Source organism: Drosophila busckii, unplaced genomic scaffold (genome assembly GCF_011750605.1).
Source record: "Drosophila busckii strain San Diego stock center, stock number 13000-0081.31 unplaced genomic scaffold, ASM1175060v1 hic_scaffold_53, whole genome shotgun sequence".
Taxonomy (NCBI): domain Eukaryota; kingdom Metazoa; phylum Arthropoda; class Insecta; order Diptera; family Drosophilidae; genus Drosophila; species Drosophila busckii.
In genome coordinates, this window is record NW_022872763.1 from 58,398 (window position 1) to 82,560 (window position 24,163).

The 24,163-nt window shown below is 35.8% G+C and overlaps 2 protein-coding genes and 3 long non-coding RNA genes across 5 annotated transcripts in view; 2 read left to right on the forward strand and 3 right to left on the reverse strand.

Annotated features, from left to right (window-relative positions):
- The window catches only part of LOC108596026 (protein madd-4), a 55,265-nt gene extending 53,552 nt beyond the window's left edge, over positions 1-1,713 (reverse strand). The window contains 1 exon segment of the mRNA XM_033294856.1: positions 1,358-1,713. The gene's annotated coding sequence lies outside the window, so the exon portion shown is untranslated.
- Positions 1,714-17,448: 15,735 nt separating this feature from the next.
- LOC108605453 (male-specific sperm protein Mst84Da) lies at positions 17,449-17,926 on the forward strand. Its single transcript, XM_017995141.2, has 2 exons — positions 17,449-17,554; positions 17,611-17,926. The coding sequence occupies exon 2, from the start codon at positions 17,628-17,630 to the stop codon at positions 17,784-17,786; it is 159 nt and encodes a 52-aa protein (XP_017850630.1). The 5' UTR covers positions 17,449-17,554; positions 17,611-17,627; the 3' UTR covers positions 17,787-17,926.
- Positions 17,927-18,399: 473 nt separating this feature from the next.
- On the reverse strand, positions 18,400-18,959 carry LOC117135031. The gene is made up of 2 exons (XR_004458956.1): positions 18,865-18,959; positions 18,400-18,793 (listed from the first exon to the last, which is right to left on the reverse strand). It is a non-coding gene; the product is annotated as an uncharacterized LOC117135031 (long non-coding RNA).
- A 3,101-nt stretch (positions 18,960-22,060) lies between these two features.
- Positions 22,061-22,634, reverse strand: LOC117135030. The gene is made up of 2 exons (XR_004458955.1): positions 22,530-22,634; positions 22,061-22,463 (listed from the first exon to the last, which is right to left on the reverse strand). It is a non-coding gene; the product is annotated as an uncharacterized LOC117135030 (long non-coding RNA).
- A 771-nt stretch (positions 22,635-23,405) lies between these two features.
- Positions 23,406-23,983, forward strand: LOC117135032. Its single transcript, XR_004458957.1, has 2 exons — positions 23,406-23,514; positions 23,581-23,983. It is a non-coding gene; the product is annotated as an uncharacterized LOC117135032 (long non-coding RNA).
- The last annotated feature ends 180 nt before the right edge of the window (positions 23,984-24,163 follow it).

A 24,163-nucleotide genomic window follows, 5' to 3' on the forward strand; every position in this document is an offset into this window, starting at 1 on the left:
TGGCAGCCAGCTTAAATGCAATCGGCTTGGCCTTAATAAAGACATAAATAAACGCACAAGAGAGAGCCCTGCTTGAACCCAATTTGAATTATCATAAATACAAGTACTCAGACCGAGAGACAGACAGGCAAACGGCCTAATAATAAACGTAGTTAATCTAAAGCTCTCCCGCTCTTCTTTTTATACAGAAACGAAAGCATCTTAAAATTTAGAGTACACAATGGGCGCATTATGTCGTCTCGGTCGACTTTTTAAGTAAATTATGAATCGTTGAGAATTTTTGAGGGGGCGACGCGTAGCGACTCCAAAAAGTAAGCACAAGTCATAGTCCCAGACGAGAGCAAGGACTGCTGCCCCAGGAAGTTGCAGGCAACAGAGCAGAGAATGTGTGAATGTCAACGCTTGGCTTTGTCCCATGTCCAAAGGACTTAAATACATGTGAGTGTGTGTGTGTGTGTGTGTGTGTCCTGTCTGCTGATCCCACACCTTGGCCTCTGTCATTCACATCCTTCTCCACCTGTCTCTGTTTCCCAGTTCTCTCTCGTTTGCTTGGGTGCTTGCGTGTCGTCTCATCGTGTAAAGTGCTGTTCGTGTTACATTTGCAACGGTAAAGCCGAAGCAGCATATAGTCTAGTAGTCTGTTTCAATTGGAACTGATTGCAAGGCGTCCTGTGGTCCTTCATTAATGTTTTTGCTTCAGTTGGTTTGTTTGAGCTCAGGATTAACACACACAAAACTGACAACTTGTTTTCCTTTTGCTTTTCATTGCGGTATAACATTTCACAGAAATTTTACCACACACATTTTTCTTAGTTGCGCATTTATATCCCTTAAAAGCCAGTTGACAGCTTTTTAATACATAAGTTTTGATATATGGGCTCATGGCTTGAAGCTTGACAATCGAAGAATAATGTGTGGGATTAGTCATTCAGGTAAAAGAATTCACTTAAAATAGATAATCGAAGGCAAAAATTGGGATTGAAGCTGCTCTAACTTAAATTTAAATTAATTACTAAGGCAGCTTCAATGCCAACTGCAAGTGCAAAGTGCAATGAGAGCAGCAGTCATTTTTAAATAAAAAACCAAAACTGCCAGTTTTTATACACAGCAAAAAAACAATGATGAACTGATGAAATGATTGAATACGGGATTCAATCCCATTCAATTCAATTATTTCAGACTTCGCATCAGAAGGACTTGGGGTTTGATATGATTAATCCTTAATTTTGCTTAACCCTTGTAGAAAATACTTGACTTTTCAAACCCCCTTGAAGTATTATAGTTATTATAGTATTATAATATATTTAAGTATTTTATCTTTGATTTATTCGTTCTGCTTTTTTTTCTGTGTACTTACAACAGTCGTGAGTTGAAAGACTTGCACACGCTAAACGCTCGACATTAAATCCAAAATGAGAGCGTCGCAGTTGCAGTCGCTGTCGCAGTCGACGCCAAGTGCTAAATACAAATTTAAACGCCAAATGCGCAGCCGGCGGCGTCTGCTGCTGTCGCTGCTGCTGCTACTAATCCACTTTTACTGTTCTTCCTCACACAGACACACGCACACACATACGCGCCCGCTCGCTGCTCCCACACACGTTAGCGGCGCTTCTGTGTTGGTTTTGCTTGTGTGCAGGTAACGACGACGACAGCGTCACTGCCACCGTCAACGTTTTTTATTTGCAAGCTGCGCTTTTGTTGTTGTCGCCGGCCTTGCTGCAATTGTTGCAGTTGCTTTTGTTGTTGCTGTTGCTGTTGCTGTTGCTGCCGCTTTTCGCACTGATTGTTACACACTAAAATCGAATTAAAGTTGCACGCTGCGCTGCGGTTGTTGTTGCTGTTGCTATTGTTGTACTTTTGCCGCACTTGCCACACGTTGCACAACAACTTTCGCTCTAACTTTTACTTTGTTTGCTGCTGGCCAGGACACGAAAAAAATCGCACAACACTGAAACTTTTAAAACGTGCAATTTCTTTTGTTTCGCTTTGTTGTTGTTCTCTCTTCACTCGTTGTTTTTCTTTAATTTTATTCTATTTTTTTCGGGGCTTGCTTTTTGGCTGCTGCTGTTGCTGCTGCTGCGAACGCGTAAAAAGGATTTTCTAATAAGAAACGCGAAACGCGACAAAAAGTTTTCGTTAACTGAAGCTGAAGCTCTACGCTCTACCCGGATTATCCCATTTTCTTTATGATGTATTTATTATAATTATTTTTTATTGTTTATCTTTTGCCGCTGCTGCTGCTGCTGCACGCCTCGCTCAGCTTTACGGCTACGGCTTTTTCTTGCCTATTAGATCAAAAGACGGCGCCGCAAACTTTTTGCCTTTGAGGTCTGAAATTTTTTTAATGCGGTTGATAAATCACAAACAAAACACACAAAGTTTTTGTTTATATTCTGTACGTTAATATATTTAATTGGGTGGCATTGCGGTAACCATGCCCAGTAATTAATTAATTAGTTGCACTTCTGGCAAGATTCTAAAAAAAAGTATTTTACAGAAAATCCTTATAATTTACTCAACAAATTTTAATTTTTATTTATTGAATATTTCAATGCTGTTTATATTTTAAAAACGCACATAATATCTTTTGAAAATCTTGCCAAAAAGTTTATAATTTATTTATCAAAAATTGTGTGCTTTTATTTATTTTTTTTCTATGAATATATATATTTTTTTAAACACATTATTTTTAATTAATTAATATAATTGCAACCGATTAATGCAACACTATTTGAAACCAACACAAGCGCACGTTTATGAATGTCCGTCAACTATATTTTTACCGTTAGCATAAACCATACGCACAGAAAATCACTTGAAAACTGTTCGTGCCACACGAGCAACATAACCAATCACCAACGAACTGTTAAACTCTTAGCAGAAAATGTGAAGCAATGAGTGAACAGAGGGGAAACTGAGCACAACTGTAATGTTAACAACTGAGCAGAATGTGGAGAAATCGAGTGAAAATGTTAATGTATTAAACTTTACTGTTAAATACTAAGTTAAACTATTAAGCTTAATTTAAATAAATAAATCCAGCACCTAGTACTAATTTTATTGAAAATAATTATAAAACTTTTTTAGTTTTAAATAAAATGCTCTGTGCGTGCACTTTAATCACAACAATCATTATATCATGTGTTACTGTTTTCAATAATTATTACAGCAGGAGAAACTTAGCAATGTTAAAAACAGAGATTTGTAAAATATTGAGCACTGTTATATTCAAAACTTGACACGTAATGTTAAAATTTGAGCACTGTTAAGCTTAACAGCATGTTCGAGTTGGAGTGCAACGGATAACAGTTTTGGAGCCACTGGACAAAAATCCCAACTGAAAAGATTTGAATTAACGGTCTGTCTAACGACAAATTGGTTCAACTGGCTCATGAAAACGCAAACTAAGCTATTTAAAATTACAAATGGACTAATTCTTGGTGACGTAATAATTATTTAAAATTACTCCTGCAGAGAGTCGATTATTTTTGTATAATAATCCATGAATATAATAAAACAATAAACAATAAATACATGAACTGCAGCATGAACTGTTTATAGTTAAAGTTAAATTAATAAATAAATAAGTATTTGCATTACATTTTTAATTCAATTATGCAACTGCATTCTTTTTGTGAGCGCAGTTTCTAATGCGCTTAACAGTTTAGAAACTTTGGATGCATATGATGGAAACCTTGGGCAATGCTGGGGGTCCCCCAAATATTTGTCAACGCGCTTTCTATTCAGCTGTACGACATTAATAACTTTACGTATTTTGAGATATTTCTGCGCTAAGCCTATTAACGCCCAACAGCAACACAAGCTAAATAGGCCAACAAGAAATTATCATAAGGTAGTAGTACTCTTATTATAGAGGCTTATGGAAAATACAGCAAGCGGGCAATTGATAAAGCCCAAACGCATAGCTGAGTTAACAATGTGCATGGATTTTCACACGCTTGGCCATCATAGTTTGGGGCTGGGGAACAGGAAATTCCGCTTATTTGGGCCACAGTCAGGAAACAGATTTGAAATTAAAAACTAACGTTGCTAAACCAGGCGTAAATAATTAGGCAATCATATTATAAACATTTTGCAGTTCAACAAAATATTAACTCTAATCGCATTTAACATTTTTATGGCCACCTGCAAATATTCTCACACATACACGCACACACACAAATAGTGAAAACGGTTAGTAGTTGCTGCTGCTGCAGAAAAATTTCAATTTTTAGACAAATACAAACAACAAATTTTGATAACAATTTTTGGCGCTCAGCCAGCGCTAGAAATTGAAAGCTATATACGCTGGGCATAATTAAAACGTTATTGTTGTCTATTTAAATCACACGAATTCACACACACACATACACGCATATGCAGGGTGTGTGTGTGCACTCCTACAAACAATTGTGAGCCATTGCAGCAGAGGCGGCATAAATTAAATGAGGCGTAGCTCTGGCTGAGTTGATTTTCAACTGAACTGCAATTTTCTGCATATGCCACACTTCGTATTTTGTATGCGTAAATAATTATAATTATAGTAATTACTATATAAATTGTATTGCACTGAAATTTGCAGAAGTTCGCTTCCAAATATATGAGAGCTGCCATATGTATATCAAATAAATGTGCTTCAAGCTCATAAGTTGATTAAAATTATTATGAAAAAGTTCACTGAAATTATATTGTCTATTTAGAGAGGAAAAGAAGTGGATGTTAGACAATATACATACGCATTGTAATTGTTTTAAATTAGCTTACTAGTAAGCGATGCCAAATTTTGGAATGTATATTTTATTGCTTCGAATATAAATATTTAATTATATTTATAATTGGAACACTATTTGAAGTAAACAAATATTTACATTGTGTAAGATAAATATCTAATTAAAATAGTTTGAAACAAATAAACAATATTTTCATAAACAATATTTAATTAACTTATTGAAAAATGTGAAATTAATTTTTTTGGGCCCGTGTTAGTTGTAATGATTGCCTATTATTTTTTTTTAATTTTTTTCTTAATGACCAAAAAAATTGCAATAGTGTTAAGCTCAACAAATTAAAATTAAAAACGAATTAAAGACTTTGAAAACTTATTAAATTTCGTTTGTAAATAAAAATGAAGATGAGCAAATTAGTTTGGTTACTTTTACGCCATGTTCTTTAGCAATTATTCTTTACAAATTTAAAATCGTTAACAATAGTGTATAAACACTTCATTTGCAGTTGTCTTGTTATCTTTTTTTATGTTCAGTTTGTTCTTGGCGCTCAGAGCTCGTTCATCGTTACGTTACGATTCAATTTCATGGCTCTGTGCGTAGGCCATTTCATCCACTGTGCAAGTGCTAAATAGTTGACTGAATTATATATGTATGTGTGTGTGTGTGTGTGTGTATGTCTGTGTGTTTGGTAGTTGCAAGTACGTTTGTGCATGCTGCAAATAAATGAACTGAAGCGTAGATAGTTCTTGCCCCTTACCCTCGAATGTTGAACAGAGGCCACCGCATGGTCTGGTCCAAGTGAGCTCCTGAACATAATGAAAACTTTTCGATCGAATGCACTTTTACTGGCCGTCGAAATCGACGGGCGGCAGCAATGCAAACACATAATTGTTCATATGGGCAGGATATGGAGATGCAACAGCAGCAGCAACTACACATCAGAACAGCAACAGAGCAGCAGCAGCAGTCGCTGTGATAGCAACAACAACAACAGCAATTGAAATGCAAGCGAACAATTTAACAAATGTGTGGCAATTGCATTTTAAAGTTGATGCCACACGCGAGCGAAGCAAAGAGATATAGTTTGCTTTGCTATTTTTATTGCCATTAACATTTGGCATGCAGCGTATCAATAGTACGGCCCAGATACTCAGATACAGATGAGTGTATCCTCTAGTGAAGCTTTCGGTTGACTGCCCAACATGATTATGTAATTTTATTTTCAGAATTATTTCCTTTACCTTTCCCTATACATAGCTGGTTACGAGTGCAATTGCTGAAGCGCATACGCAAGCAAAGGAATAATATTTTTACACACTCAGAGAAATTAAACAAATGTTAGGTTAATAAAAAGAAGTTTGAAACATGCCCATTAAATACAAAAATATAATAATTTTAATCATTTTCGTTTCGATTTAACTATAATTTTCGAGTTTTGTTAATTACTTAATTAATTATAATTACCGTAAATTGAAAATTAATTATTCGAGATTATTAAAAAAGAGTAAAAGTATTTGAAAACATAACATATAATTGTCTAGATTATTTTTAATTTTAAGGTGAAATAATTATTAAATTACAACTACTCTAATATTAATGCGGAAGTGCGAAACTTAACATATTGAAATAAATATAAAATATTTTAATTAATTTTTTAGATTATTTTCAATTATTACCACTTTTGTAATAATTTCGAATAATTCCGAACTAAATAATTGAAATCATGCTTAGACTATTTGAACTTTGTTCAATGTATCAAAACAGATGTTTTCCTAATAAAAATAACTTTGTACTTGTAAAGATATCTGAAGAGTTTCTCTAGATGCATTTTTGTATATCATATTTAATAATCCCATAATAACATAAATCTTTAAGAGGCTGCACACAAAGAAAACCTTTTAATAATTATGGAGTTAAGGTAAACAAAATCAAAATGCGTTACACCCGCGATGGCCAAACAATAGGCCAACTGCTATATCGATCTGAATAATGATGAGTAGCCAGAAATTATCACATAACTTTTCATTATGAGCTACAATTTTATGGTGTGTGGGGGGAGGGGTGGAGAGCGAAATGCATACAAATCTAAGCATGACCAATTTAAATTTTCTACCTGACCACATTGCAACACTTAAGCCGACGACCCCACACGCAACTTAACCCTTGAGTTCAACTCCACTGCTCTGTTCGTCCGTCCGCTTGTCTGGTTATCAATTAGGCCGAGACCCTTGATGGATTTAAACATATTGCTTTTATCACCTGCAGACGACGACGCTGACCTTTAAATGTAATGTAAATGTTTACAATTTTGTAAAGTAGTTTATCCTTTATTCTCGCTCTCTATCTCTCAGTCAGTCTGTCCGTCTCTTTGTTCTTTGGCTGTGTTTTCAATTAAGATTCGATACGCACGCACGAATGGTGTTGAAAGGTCAGTCGAGTCTAATTCTTTTTATTTCATTGTCTCTGATGCTGATGCTGTTGTCTGGACTGCGGTGGCTTTCGAAATTAAAATAAATACTCGACTGAACGTTCAGCTCGTGCATATTTCAGCCACAAAATTTGACTAATTGCCTTGAAAAGAGCGCTCTACATTCTCCGTCTGGGGCTAAATTGCATGTCATTTTTACCGGTTGTGGAAAAACTTCCGACTGACATTTAAAATACAACCGGCTAACAAGAAAACTGCATTAGGCTGATGGCCAACAGAGACGGTCAAATGCAACGAGAAGCTTTTCTACGAATAGAACTGAAAGTCAATGTTAGCAAGCTGCATTTAAATATTTATTTATTTTAATTTGTCTTAATTTATTAATTTCTAAATTAGCTGCAGCAGCAGCAGCAGATTGAACTTTTGATAAGCCTAAGAGACTTTTTATGTTTGCATTATCTAAAGAATCTTCAGCTTAATACTGTCATTGAATTCTTTGTTGCTTTGACTTAAGATATTGACTCAAATATAAAAGTACTGCGACATAAAAAGCTCATAACATTTTAAGTAAGAGTAACAAAATAAAATAAGATTTGTTTACGCACATAAGAGACACTTTTAACTGCCTTTGTGAGTGTGTGTGTCATCCTGCTCAACACTTATACAAATTGCCTACTAAACAATTCATCTCAATTTACGATAAAAACATTTGCACGCTCTCTCGGACCTCGGACAGCAACAAAATCAATTCGCCAACTGTCCCACAAAAGGAAAGAGAGACCGACCGAAGCGAAAGCCAAAGCCAAAGCCAAAGCTAAAGCCTCTGATGTTGGCTGCTGTGTATTCATTTGGGGCAATGGCCGCAGTAATCAAATATAATTTTTAACTATTTACGAGTACATTGCCGTGCATTTGCCACATGCATTATTAACATTAATGCCTCACACGAGCCGCAAGCGCAAAAAGTCAACACTGTAGCGACAGTGGGCGTGCTGGGCGTGGCCCTGGTATGTGGCAGGCATATTGATGCCAATTTAGGCAAACAACAGTCAAAGCCAAAAGCACGCATAAATAATATGTTCTCACATAAATGAGAATGGAAATGAAAATGAAAATGCACAATAGACACACGGATTTTCATTTGTATGTGTATATGTATAGCAACGCCCCATAATAGACTGATCATAAATATGAGAGAGAGCATAACCTTTGACTACAAACACTCTACAAAAAGATTATTTAGCAGCTCAGGCTCAGGCTCACAAGTGGGTGCTGGGGAGCGGACATGTCTTTTATTATTTATGATAAGGCAATGTATTATTTTAATTAGTCGCCAGCTTGAGTTCATGTATACATTAGTTATAGCCCAAAGTAATGTCTGTTGCTAATTGAGAAAGTTGGCTTGAAGTGTTTTCAAAGCATTTTGCTGACAACGATTTGTATTAAGGATTGTCTAGCATATTTTGCTAATGGGAAATATCCTGGCAAAAAGCTTTCACAAAAGTTGACTTCTGCTTGAAAATTCTGGCTCAACTATAAATAAAATCAAACAATTTTCGCACAGTATTTATATGTTTTTATAGGTCTATTTATATTCTTTTGAAAAGTAATCGCAAAACTAATTAATTTATTATTTTGGCATCGCAGACGGCAATTGAAAGATAATTTTTATTAAAATCACATTGATAAGTCTTTTATTTCATTCTTTTTGATTATAAAAGATAAAGGTACAACATTTATCTCCTGGGCAATTGAAAAAAGTACAACCGAAGACTTATTATCAAAAAATTTTTAAAATACTGTCTTGAATCTTACTTAAAAATTATAGGGCATTGATATAATTTGTATTGCTCAATGGGGCAAACAGAAAAGGTTTAAAGTCATTTAAGCCCATTGCTATGTAGAATTATAAGATTCAATAATTTTTGCTGTAATATTTTAGTTGCTGTAATTGAACAGAGAGAACTCCCAATGACAGCAAATCAAATTTCAAAAAAGTGAGATTGAACATTGGATAACAATTCGGCATATTTTAAACTACTTTACACTATCTTAAGCAAATTTTCTTGCATTATAGCAAATCTAAGCTCATTATTTTAAAAATTTGACTTAAGTCTTGCTAGTTTACACGCCTTGAGTGAGAACATTCGCACTTTGCCGCCTTTCAATGCCAGAGAGTAAGCGTTAAAACTTAAATCCCTTTAGCATTTAGCATTAGCTTACAGTTAAAGTCCCGCAGCGCCAGTTCTCCAATCATCGCTTATGTTGCAATTGTAAACTTTGACACTTGACTTGAGCAATTGATGCTGCTGCCCTGGCACACACACACACTCCCTGGCACCCCCTGCGCGCTCTCGTATTCGCTTTTTAACATATCCTTGCGAGTTGCGAAAATAGTTGTAGTTACGCAGAGAGATAGATAGCTGGATAGACAGATAGCTGCATGCCAGCAAATTGAAAACTGCGCAGCGAAAGAAGCTTAAAAATTAAAAAGGAAAGCAGCAGCAGCTTCAGCAGCTTCAGCAGCAGCAGCAAACAAAGCAACGATGCAGCAGCAGCAGCAAGTTCATGAAAATTTCAAAGCGACGATTGTTGGGCGTAGTAGATATGGGGGGGTTGGGTATGGATTTATAAACGGCTCCCAGTACCCAAGAATTTTCTGCCAATGCAGTCTGCAGTTGTTCGCTCGTGTACAAGCTGAACAAGCTCTTCAAATATTCAAAAGTCATTCCATTACCAAAATGACTTGAAAATGTTAGCAACCAAAGTGAAACAAGAGCCAAGCGTTAAATTCACATCTTGATGCCTCAGCAGCAGCATTCACTAGAACAAAATTCAATGACATTTCCTTTGTAGCTGCTACAGCTAAAGCTACAGCTGCAATGGCAACTGCTTGTTGTTGCTCCGATTTCAATATATAGTATGTATGTATGTGCATTAGCTTGACCTGACCCGCTTTTGGCAGCCTGACAGTCTGGCCCCATTGGCGCATTGAGCTCCCACTGACAGCTTAGAACTGTTACGCTCGTTGGCCAAAAAGGCGCCAGCCAGCCAGCAAGCCATGGCCAACAAAAGTTTGTTGAAGTCACACTATCAAAAATTTGCAAAGCAGCAAAAGCGAAAAAAAATGATTCAATTTCATAGATTTGACAATTGCCAACGCTATTGTAAAAATGCGCAAATTTCTCTGCTACTAGTAGTGTGATTAAATTATTTATAAATCCTTGAAGCACTTGCACATAATATTTGCTTTCTGCTGTTGTGGGCACCTCAATTGCTAAATTGAGCTCTGAGAAGCTTTAAGCCCTAAAATTGCGGTAATTGATGTCAAGATGTCAATTACCCAAAACTGTGCTTAAAACACTTGCAACAGCAGCAGCAGCATCAGCAACAGCAGCAGCTGCCGAATAACCAAAACGCCAAAAAGGATGCCAAGTTGCTTAGGGAATCGACAAGCTACATCGAGTCTGGGGTTAGATGCAAAATCGATAGCCCAAAGTGTTTAATTGGCTTTGTGTGTACTATAAACTGAGACACACACACATACACATGTATATAAGAAAAGGTTTTGCATGCACTGGCGCTGTCATGTCTGCAAAATGAAAAGCGAAGCGTACAAGTAAAAAAATCCAACCCAAGACTTTGTTTCTTTCAATTTCATTTTACTGAATTCATTAAACGCAATTACGCAGTCACAAAAGAAAAACCAATGAATGAATCTTAAGCAAAGAGCCACGCTTTGTTCGTTATATGTTCAAGATGTGGCATTCATTTGAAAACGGGCGGTCACAGAATATTTAATTGATTATCAAATGAGTTGGGCTTGCAAGCTGCAATGCTAGTTAGCCAGCAAACTTAACTTGGCATCGATCCAAGGCACAATTGTCAAATGTTTTTTAATGTTTATTAATAAAATATGTCTTGAGATTGAGACATGACTAAGCAATGCTTCTGGTCTTAAATTAAAATAAAAATATGTAGAACAAGGTTCTGGTATCTATTGTCACTTCATTGTGATTAATAATATTCCGTTGATATTTACTTCAAATTGAGTTTTCAAAGCAAAATTAGTTGAGCATTGCACTATTTGTAAAAACTCGAAAATGCTGGCATAAGTTTTGATTTCAATGCTTTGAATTGAAACTTAACAGATGTGTTAATTAACCTAATATAAATTTTTATTTATTTATTTCCAATTTAAGCAGCTTCATTCCATAACAATGTTTTAAAATTATTTATATCAGCTAAAATGGATTTAAAATATTTGACATAAAAAAATTACTTATATGCCAGAGTATTCGCAGTTTTACCCACAGTCCATTGTCAATCGCAATGACCACTAGCTCTTGTTCTTCTATTCAATTCCATTCCATACATTAATACATATATTGTTTAGCTTGTTATTCATTTGCACTTATAACTGATTTGCCAACACACTCAGTGGGCATAAAATAAAATTAGGTGAACTACCACAAGCGTACACTTGAAACTTTCTGTTGTTCTGTTGCTAAAGTTGTTTGGCGTTGTCGTTGTTGTTGCTGCTGTTGCGCCACAAGCAAAGTAAACAAACATGCAGCAGCGCTTTAGAGGCTTTGCTCCCTTGCCACTCAAGTAGAAGGCCCAGAGCCCACATATGTATATTTGTATGTGTGTGTGTGTTTGTTATTGTTTTAGTGCTGTTTGTGCAAAAGTTTTCAAGTTGTTGTACACAAGCTCTGCGTTGTATTTATTTTAAAACTGTGTGTTTTACTTGTGCCACCGTCCCACCGCTCTGGCCCGCCCAAGTATTTCTATTATTGCTCAAGCTATCAATTGTTGTTTGGAAATTTTTACAATTTCATTTGTACATTAATTTGAAATGAACTCAAGCTCCTACGCAGTTTAGTTAAGCTTGAGCTTGGGCTGAGCTTAAACTTATGAACCCTAATCAATTTATTCACATTACCTGTGAGCAACACGCCCAGTTACCTTAGTATTTATTAACGAAGACAAAAGACTGCAGATCAACAACAACGGATCGCTAACTGCTAACAAGGCACTGCCCAAAGGCGTCAAACTTGATTTATCTGCAGGCCTGCCCCACACGTAGTCAGAAGAGTTGGCTTTTATATATTGTTTGCCAAGCTGACTGACTGACTCAGGCCGTTGGCCAAAACCTAATTGGCATGCACAGCTCTTTGATATCTGCATTAGGTTAAGTAGCCTATGACCCAAGCAAATTATATTTAAACATGGCTTTGTAACATTTACTTAAGTGCTTTCATTTATGACTAATTTAGAGAGAAAACGCATGTGCATGTCAATTTGAATTACATTGCCAGTATAAAAATGATGATGAACGCAATTTAATAGTTATGTAATTTTTAGGCCTGAATATAAATTGAATTAATCTATAATAAACTAGTTAACAGCAATAATACAAAAGTCGTAGTTATTTTTTAATCTTATTTCTACTCACGTCTTAACCATAACCGGCAGAGCTGAGGTATTTTTAATCTTAATAAATAGAAATTCCAATAGTTCAATATTTAATTAGTTACTAATAACTTTTGAATATTAAGCGTAGCATTGTTGTCTTATGTTTCATTTTAAATTACAAAATAATTCCAACGCTTAAATATTTAAATTATTCAATAATTTGATTGAAAATTAAAATTAAGAAAATTCATTATTCTGATCAATTATTTTCAACATTTTAATTTTTTGAAATAGTATCGAATTATTTCGCATTCATTTTCTAAATCGATGGTAATTCTTTAAACAGCAATAATCTAATTAATAATGATTACAATTACTAATTATTATTTAACAATATATATATATTTAAACTAGTAGCTCATTCTCTGCTTATTTTGTAATATGTCCTACCTCTAGTAACTTTGCTACTACAACATTAAATCATTTCTCAATCGTGTCGCAACAGCTCAACAATTTGTAACGCTTTTGTTTGCTCTGCTCCTGGTCCACACCCACTGACCGCATTTCATTACATATTTATTTCATGTTTATTTATGTACTTTTTTTTGTGTTCAGCTCACACCCTCTAGAGTGGCTGGACCCACGCTCTTGAACTCGGTGTCAACTTTTGCACACACACACACGCGCGCACACACAACACAACACTTAATTGTGGATTTTAAATGCGTGCTCATGCAATTTCTCACACAAATCCTTTTATTGCACATTTTGGCTTATGCCGGGTTTACGTACCAATTTTGTACGCTAACACGCCTTCGCCAGACCACGCCCCCACCCACATACTCTCATGCCGTTTGGTCAGTCTGCGCATTGGGGCTGCGGGGCGAACTGCTTGCCGCCTACTTTATTGGTCACATAACAAAAAGATTACAGCAACAACAATACAGAGAGCAGCAACAAATTCGTTTGGGTAAGCGCAAGAAGAAAAAATATACAGGCAGTTGCTGTTTCCGTAGCGTAGTGTGTGGTGCTTAGGAAATGCGACGATGGAAATCTTTATGTGCCACGTGGTTATAAAAATATGATGAGCGTTTTATTTATATATTATGATATTTTGTGCTGCTGACTGTTGATTGTTGTTGATTTTATTGCAGCATGAAATGTATAAGCAATGTAGCAATTTAGTATTAAAGCTCGAACTCTTATTATATAGACAACATCTAAGTTGAGCATCTGGAAGTCCAATACGGTAGGCAGATGTATAAATAAACGACCAGTAGAAAGATTTTGCATGTCAAGTGCAGGTCTGTGGGCTATGAGAGAGAGAGAGAGAAGAGCGTGCAAAATCCGTTGGCAATCATTCATTGCGTCAATCAAACTGAAAGCGCGTCCCCAGCTCCGTTTGGATGCGCTTCAGATGCAGATGCAGCTGGAACTGCAGCTGCCGCTGGAGTTGCCATTGCACTGCTCAATTTAAATTAAAAACTTTGCTCAAACTTTAAATGCAGCAACGTTCGAAGCAAATGGATGGGAGTAGAGTTCGGAAGCTGCACTTAGCATCGGTTCAGAGCTCTCTGCTAAATTCCAACGCCTGGTTGGCTAACGAAGAAGGCGTAAGTAAGCACAATGCATGGCAAGTAAGTCAGCTCGTAATTCAACAAACTTTCGCGCAGCTACGCTTCACTCATATGTGTGCGTGTGTGTGTGTGTGTGTGTGTGTAGAGGCTTAAGCTCTTGAGCTGCACTGCAATGAATTTAAATCAAGTAAATATGCTGCTGACCCCAAGCTAACAAATCTATTGAATATGCTAGGGTATACACTATTTTATAATCTCTTATATATCTTTGCACAGACTGAAGCCAAACTTAATGCTCATTCAATCAACACACATATATAGCTTTGCATTTGCTAAATATTTGTTTATAAACTAGCGTTAATCAATTATAATTGAATATACATTTGACTGCCTTTATGAGTTGCTATTGCTGCTCGCCTGGCTATTATTGATTTATTTTTGGCTTTTTTCGAATTTTCTCGGACTGGCTCAAAGTCAACATGAGTAAGGTTTTCAGACTCAGCTGAGCATCGGCTGTCCAATAAGTGTCAATTACAATCAATTCGGTTTTGGCCGGCTGCCTGCTACGTTTACCTGTCGTCAGCGTTGCGTATGCGCAATCTACGTTGGCAAGCGCTTAAAATGCGGTTTTAATGTCAGCGAGAGCAACACAGTAGCTCAGAACAGCACAGACTTGTATTCAATGCTGATTGACAGTTGAAATTAAATTCGGCAGTCTGAGATAAAGACCGTGTCTGTCTGTCTGTCTGTCCGTCTGTCTCTCCGCTCAGCTTCTGTTTGAGTAAACATAGCCGTAGCATAATTTTGTGTGTGCAGTGCAAACAAAAGCATTGCATACATTACGGCGCAGCAAGTTGCCTTTTGTTTTAACTCAATGGCCGTGTGGTTGGGGCAATCGCAGGCCATATGATTGATTGATGATTAGCTGAAGCCTGCTGGCAATAGCAAAAGCATTTCTGCACCAGCCACTGCGCTATGCTTTAAAACAACAATTGGCAAACTCAAATAGCGTTGGCTTGGAGACGACTCAAAAGCCGCCATCACTCAAACCACCACCTCATCACTGCTTTTGCCTTTGGCATTATGGCAAATCAATCATTTTCATCTACAACTGCACACTGTGCTCTAAAATTCTTTTGCTAGTCTTGTTCTACTTGCTGTTTGAGTTGCTGTTTCTCTTAAGGTTGTTGGTGTTTTTGTTATTGCAGCAAATCAATCTTCACTCAACAGGCAAAAATAAAAACAATGCAAAAATTTCAATCAAAAATCTGATAATACGTATTATTGACAAATTGTTTGGCATTAGCTTTGCGCTGCTTCAAACGATTAACGTATCAACGATGCATTTTGACTTGAGTTTGCCTTATTCAAGCAATTCAGGCAGAAGCTTTTTTTTAACTTTAGTCTAACTCTGTAGAGTATAGAATATAGGATATATAATATATATATATATATACAAAGACGTGTATATCTAAAAGCTTATACTAATAATGACTGTAAACATCATAAATGATATCTCTATTGGTTCCAATAGTGTAGTAGGATTAGTCAATCCCTAAAGCTTTCGATAATAAGCAATTTTGAGAAAGAATCGTGCAGATCTCGATAGAGAAGAATAGTAGCATAAGTAAAGATAAGTATATCTTAAGTAAAACTTCTATTGATATTTATTTATTAATTAAATGTCAAATATAAATAGTTGTCGTTAATAGTCAATTACCACAAAAATTATTTAAAATTATTAAAAAGTTTAAAATTAATTTTTTTTTCCTTAAGAAAAAGTTAAATAGCTTATATATGGAAGTTAATAGTCAATACCACAAAAATTATTAAAAAAGTTTAAAATTAAATTTTTTTTCCTTTAAGAAAAAGTTATATAAGCTTATAAACCCAAGAATTGCAAAGATTGAGAAAACCCCAATCAGATTTGGGATAGTGTTAATTATCAATAGTTAAATAAATTTTAAATATATTACTTAATAATGAACTCTGAGGCATGTGTGTTGATGACAGTATAAAGTGTAACTCTATTGCTTCGACAATTGTTTTTTAAATACTTATACAGCTTTAGTTAACAATTGCTTTTAATAAATAAACTGTCTGGCATTGTTTTTTTGAAGAGCTTGCTACAAACAGAAAAAAAGGACTTGAAAAATGCTCAGTCATACAATTGATTTTACAACAATTAACATTTATTCCTGTATTATGTGCATTGGACACTTACGAGTGCACTGCCATGTTAAGTTTGTGTGTGTGTATGTATGAGCTTGTTTATTATCGCCTATGACATGCAAATTGACAGTTGCTGGCGACACACAAATTGCCTGCCAGACACCCTCACCAAAAACTGAGCCACGCACAATAAACCGGAAAACAATTTTTAAGTGCTTGGTAAATGGCAGGCAGGAGGCACTTCTGATAGTTTGGGTTGTATTTTTGGGGTAGCCACATCAAACTGAAGCTGCTCCCCAGTGTAATCAATTATAATGCTCTCTCTCTCTCTCTCTCTCTCTCTCTCTCTCTGTCTGTCTGTCTGTCCGTGTGGGCAAAGCAATTGTTCGAATGTGTGTCCTGTGTCAGGACGTTTGACATTAATGGCTTTATAATTGTATGCAAGCTGTAGTTGAACTATTTTTGTTAATCGCAGCACACAATCAATTTCTTAGGTAGACTTCACAAAAGGGGCTTGTAAATAGAAGTACCTCAGTCTGCTAGCGATTGCTAATTAATTCATACGCTTCGTGTCAAAAAGTTGTTGCGTATACGCAACGTTGACTGGCTGTAATTAAAGCAATGCCGGGGCGTAGGTGTGCGCTTGCCTTTGCATCAACCACAAAATCTAATTTGCACATTTTCGCACTAAATTTTGCTGTAGAGAGCGAGCAGGCGAGCGATTGAGTGCTGGTCTGACAGCATTGACAAGTCACTTGGCTTTGCTTGGGAAGCTGTCACACGCAAGGTTGACAACACCACAAGCGTAGAGAGCGCGCACAAAGTAGCGACTAATATCATTTAATTTATTCAGTTTTGTCACAGCATGTGTGGCATTAATTTCCGCTTTTGTCTCCATGCTCCATGCTCTTGACATTTTTATCTTAACCAACACATCTCATTTATGTGGTTCTCTCTAGTTAATTATGAACTATAATAGCAACACCTTTGCTAAGAGCAGCTACTCGACCATAAAATCTGTTCTAATGGGTATGTGGGTACTAGCATTTCAAAATTTAATTAAATTATATAAAGTGAAGTAAGTAAACTAAATTCTAGTTCACCCTGAGTATTCACTCACATCTGAGCACGCTTCAAAATCGTATAAACAATTCTATTTAGTCAGTTAAAAATCAAGACTAAAACCATTCAGACCTCATTACCTTTTCCTTTTTTCGTGTAACGCGAACAATGTAAGTTTAAATTACAATATTCTATTCTTTTTGTCTTTATCTAACCTAACTCGCAGCTCATATCAAATTCACAATGTGTCAATGGCCATGTTATCCAGCAGCCTGCTTAGGATCATGCGGCGGTTGTGGTCCAAGTGGATTCTATGATCCCAGTTTTGGACCCTTCAACGGACCTTTCAACAGCCGCTGTGGGCCGTGCTGTCCTGCGATTTGGAGAGGTGCCTGGTGCTAACACCTTATGGTCAATCCAACCAAACGAAACTGTTTACATTGTGATTGTTATGATAGTTTCGCTTACAGAAGAAATTCAGGGAAAACAATTGTCTTATTTTACATCCTCAGTAACTATACTTATTAAATAAATAAACAACAAATTTACAATTTCTTTTTAAATCAATTTTAGGATAGTCAGGATAAAAAAGAATTGTTAATGGCATTATATTCCACTTATAACATCTGTAGCGGAGCAAACTCAATTAAATTTTGTTTCTCCAACGAAATCCTTAATTAGAATTCTTTCAACTTTATTAAACTCATATTTTATTAATTCATTTAGCCAAACCTTTGGAATATTGTGTGATTTGAATGTTTTGACAATATAGACATTTACTTTCCTTATGTCTGGATTTTGGTGAATTTAAATTATGTTTTCGAATATAGGAAAAGCAATCCTATTTTACTTCCTACGTTAACAAAGTAGTTAATTTAATTATAATATATATAATATATATTAATCATTGCTCCCATCTTTCTGGTAATTTGTAGAGTATGAAAAAATCAAAGCACATATTTTTTTTGGTAAAAATAGTTTTTATATTAACACATTTAATTTACAACGGGACCCCCACCTTTCCTAGTAGAATTGATAGAGCACCTAGATTTCCTTCTGAAGATGTCAACAGTAGCCGCAGCCATAGCAACCGCCACAGCAACCTCCGTAGCAACCGCCACAGCAGCCGCCGTAGCAACCACCACAGCAACCTCCACAGCACGAGTAGCACGGAGAACAGCAAGATCCGCATCCGCATCCATAACATCCATAGCATCCGTAACACATCTTGAGGGATATAAGACTATAAACTTCTTCACGGAAATAGGTACAATTATATATTGATTTGGACGCAACAGATTATCGAATAGAAAATAGGGGCTTCTTATGGATTTATATGTGTATTGACATATAATTGTAAAAGCTACAAGTCCATGCGTCCGTTTGATAACTACAGGAAAGGCTGGTACCTGTTGAAAATAATATTTTAATGTTTTCTGTAATAAATATTTTAACCTTTTAATATATAATATTTACTTACATGCCCAAGACAGAAACAAAAAGCACACAAAAGCTTAGAGCTGTTTACTGTATCAACCGAAATATGTTAATGCCAAATAATAAAACATGAGTTTGGTACTTTAAAAACTTGTTCAAATTTTAAATTCATGGCTTTCTTAGTTTTTATACACATTAAAATTTTGTAAAAAATTGTAGAATATCATAAAGTTGTGCATATGTATGTAACAGGGACTGACCCCATTAAGTATATATATTCTTGATCAGCAAGACAAACTGATCAATATACCATGTCATCTGTCTGCCGTCTGTCCGTCCGTCTGATGACAAAACTTGCAAAAGAATCAAAGCAGTTTTCATCAGTAGCTTATTTATTTTTTTTTTTTATTTCTCCCCCTTTATATAAAAGAAAAAAAAAAAAACTATACTATATAAATCATTAAAATCTGAAATAAGGTACAAACATTGCCCTAGATGTTTTCGAATGTGAAAATTCAAACGATTTGATAATATAATTTGAATTAATTTACAATTTCAATTTTCATATAGAATCGGGTTGCACGTGCAAGCGCCATACAAAGTCGCCTGCCGACGGCTGCGGCGCTGCATCGTTGCTCGAGCGTCCGCTGTTTTGTGTTAATTGTTCAATAGAGTGCATGCATTTGTGCGATGGAGTCCAAGCACAACATACAAACACTAGGCGTCATGACTAAAAGTGGCTGCATAAAATTTTCCGTTCTCTCGAGATTGAGCCCCAGAAACTTCGTGAACTTTCGGTCTGATTTCGACCGAACACTCTTTGCGAAATCATGCAGTGTTGCGCATTCATGCCTAAAGAGCTTTCAATAACCTGCATGAGGGGGTGCGCCTTGCGCACGCGCTCATATTCTCTTCTATGTATGCTGCATGCCTTTGAGCATGTGTGTGAAGCAACAGCGCACTAATATGCACCCATATAAGCGTGAGTGCTACCCTGCCAACCATATGCGGAGCGCTCCGTAATTGGTGCTTCTGTTTTGAAGCCAGAACTTAATTGAATCAAATTTTTATATTTTCTCGCTGACGCTCTAGGGTATGTAGGGTATATTGAATTTGCCAATTTCAAGAACGTTCACACAATAATTTTATTACTTGACAGGTCAAAATAATATACTTGAAATATATGCAAACATCTATTTTAGATAATATTATTAATAATAATAATAATTATTAATAGTTAAATTTTCTTGGTATGGTAATTAAGATCAAATCAAAGCATGGCAGATTTGTTTGAAACAATGAAAATATTTTCAATATAATTGTTGATCTTGCTGCATTGGAATTTTCACATATACCTATAAGCGCCAAGCGGCTGACAATTGTATGGGAGAATTATATATTTAGCATTGGTTGCGAACAGAAGACTCACATCATGCATGCAACATGCAAATGGGGCCTGATCAACTGTCCAATCGACTCATAAAATTAGATTTTTGTGTGTTTTGTGTGTCACACTTGCTTATGAGTGCGCTGTTGTTCACACACATGTTCTTAGACATGCACGCATACACACAAAGAATATCAGCGCACTTGGTTTTGCGAACATTCGTGAGTGCGAGTGGCCGGTTGCATCAGGTCCCATTTGCATATGTCAGTACTTATGAGTGCGAATGAACAGTTGCATCAGGCCCCATGCATGTGTGCGTGCATATGTGAGTGCTTCTGTTCGCATTCTTATATTTTCAGACGCCGAGCGTTTGTTTGCCTATTTTGTGTTTCCCGCCGGCAAATTAAATTTGAATTTGGCGCGCACTTGCACTGTTAGACATTCATGCGTGCTGGCCGCTTGTAGGGTATATTGGGTATATTGAACTTTTCCAAATGCAGCAGGTCAAAATAAATATATTGAAATATATTTTATTGTTCTAGCAGAATGCTTCCAATGCTTTATTATATTATTTTATTATCTAGGAAAGAAATATTTAAATAGCAATAAATAATTAATTATCATAAAATAATGTTTGCAACGAGTATACATCAACATGCACATGCGCTTCACTTGCATTTTTTTTTATTAAAAAGTGTCATCCTTCCCTTAAAATATATTTCAATATATTTATTTTGACCTGCACAAGTAATAAAATATTGCGCTGACCTGTTGCTGAACTTGAAAAATTCAATATACCCTACATACCCTAGAAGCGGTCAGCGGCAGAAAATATAAAAATTGAATTTTTGAAGTTCTTGGGCTTGCAAACAGAAGCACACACATACGGACGCATACATACAAATGGGTTCTTATTGCAACTGGCCACTCGCACACACGATCGCTTATGAGTGCGCTGGCAGCTGTTGCTTCAACACTGCTTAAGCAATGCCATACATAGAAAGATAATACGCGCTCGCAGCGCACCCACCTCAATTCGTTGAAAGCCTCTTAGCAATGATGTGCAACACTGCATTGATTTCGCAAAGAGTGTTCGAGGTCTGCGAAACTCAGCCCGACAGTTCACGAAGTTGCCTGGGCTCAATCGTACGAGACATTTTATGCAGCCACTTTTTGTTCGATTTGACGCCTCGTATGTGTGTATGTTAGTGGTCCAGTCAAAGTGTATCTAAAAGTTGGTGGCTTTAATTTGTCCACTTGTTTAGATTGTAGCTTATGAAATTAAATAGTGAAAAGCAAACAAATATTAAAAAAAGTTTAGTTCCAGACAAAATGATTTCTTTATGAGAAAAATAAATTACAAGAACAATGAAAGATGCACCGATTATTAATGATGTATTATTAAATTTTTCTTACATCAACAATTTTGTGTCAATTTATTCGGTTTAAATTCTGTGTAAGGGTGCGCTTATTATGTAAGAGTAAAAAGGCGACACATGTAAAAGAGCGCATGGTCCCATGTATTAAATTCATTATAAATTAGAATAGAACAAAATAGCAACAGCACCACGATATCGAACTGAACATATGATATGCAGTTCGGCAGCGTATGCATCCCTGTTTTACAAGCACCGTCAGTCAGTTAATATCAAAAGGCATTAAAGCATGTAAATATGTTTTTATAGTTAGTGCAAGCGTTTATAACAATTATGCCAATTGTCATTTGTAAGATTATTGCAGATTATCGAACGGCAGTTCTCGCGCTATCAAATCGGTAAGTCAACAAGCATATATTTTCATTATTTATTAAAAATAGTTTTTATATTAACACATTTAATTTACAACGGGACCCCACCTTTCCTAGTAGAATTGATAGAGCACCTAGATTTCCTTCTGAAGATGTCAACAGTAGCCGCAGCCATAGCAACCGCCACAGCAACCTCCGTAGCAACCGCCACAGCAGCCGCCGTAGCAACCACCACAGCAACCTCCACAGCACGAGTAGCACGGAGAACAGCAAGATCCGCATCCGCATCCATAACATCCATAGCATCCGTAACACATCTTGAGGGATATAAGACTATAAACTTCTTCACGGAAATAGGTACAATTATATATTGATTTGGACGCAATAGACTATGATTATTGAATAGAAATTAGGAGCTGCTTCTTATGGATTTATATGGCTATTGACATATAATTGTAAAAGCTACAAGTCCATGCGTCCGTTTGATAACTACAGGAAAGGCTGGTACCTGTTGAACAAAATATTTTTATGTTTTCTGCCATAAATATTCTAATCTTTTAATATATTTACTTACATGCCCAAGACAGAAACAAAAAGCACACAAAAGGTGAGAGCTGTTTAGTGTATCAACCAAAATATGTTAATGCCATAGAATTCAACAAGAGTTTCGGATCTTAAAAACTTGTTCAAATTTTAATGTCATGGCTTTCTTAGTTTTTAAGATTGTAGCTTATGAAATGTAATAGTGAGAACCAAACAAATATTAACAAAGGACAATATAATTTCTTTATAAGAAAAATAAATTACAAGAACAATGAAACTAATAAAATACGTATATGAAAGCTTTGGCCTTAAAAAAATACAACATCATCCACAGAATAAATAATAATTAACCAATGATAGCCGTATGTTTATGAATAGTGAACATATTTAAGCTTGGGTTATTTCAGAATTTCTCTGAGTCAAGCGAATTTAATACTAGGCCATATTTAGTGCAACGATAATTTGATTTTTAGCTTAAAGTTAACATGAGTTAACATGAGTTTAAGTTAATAAAGATATGTTATGATGACCTTAAATAAGTTCATAAGTTTCTGACAACTTTTGAGAATAAGACAATTCTAATAAGCTAATGGTGCGACCTGATTTCCCATAAAGAGTTGGAGCCTGTTTAATTGTCTTTCATGTAAATTTAATGAAATCAAAATGAGATGTTAATGGGTGATAATAGAGTAAAACAAGTTAGGACATCGCCAAGATTTTATAGAAAAAGTTTAAAAAAAAGACTATGCTGTTAAAAATTATTTGAAATTAATTTTCATGAATAGGATGGTTGAATATAAATTTATTTCATAAAGAGATCTCAATTTTTTTTTCTATTTCGTTGCCAAGTTGCTTTGATAGCTACAATTTGGAAAACTAAGTAATCCATGAGTTTAAAATTTGTCAAAATTTTTAAGGTCCCAAACTCTTGTTGAATTGTATGGCATTAACATATTTTGGTTGATACACTAAACAGCTCTCACCTTTTGTGTGCTTTTTGTTTCTGTCTTGGGCATGTAAGTAAATATATTAAAAGATTAGAATATTTATTGCAGAAAACATTAAAATATTATTTTCAACAGGTACCAGCCTTTCCTGTAGTTATCAAACGGACGCATGGACTTGTAGCTTTTACAATTATATGTCAATAGCCATATAAATCCATAAGAAGCAGCTCCTAATTTCTATTCAATAATCATAGTCTATTGCGTCCAAATCAATATATAATTGTACCTATTTCCGTGAAGAAGTTTATAGTCTTATATCCCTCAAGATGTGTTACGGATGCTATGGATGTTATGGATGCGGATGCGGATCTTGCTGTTCTCCGTGCTACTCGTGCTGTGGAGGTTGCTGTGGTGGTTGCTACGGCGGCTGCTGTGGCGGTTGCTACGGAGGTTGCTGTGGCGGTTGCTATGGCTGCGGCTACTGTTGACATCTTCAGAAGGAAATCTAGGTGCTCTATCAATTCTACTAGGAAAGGTGGGGTCCCGTTGTAAATTAACTGTTAATATAAAATACTATTTAATAAATATGAAATATATGCTTGTTGACTTACCGATTTGATAGCGCGAGAACTGCCGTCGATAATCTGCAGATAATCTTGCAACTGACAATTGCATAATTGGTTATAAACGCTTGCACTAAACTCGATAAAAACATATT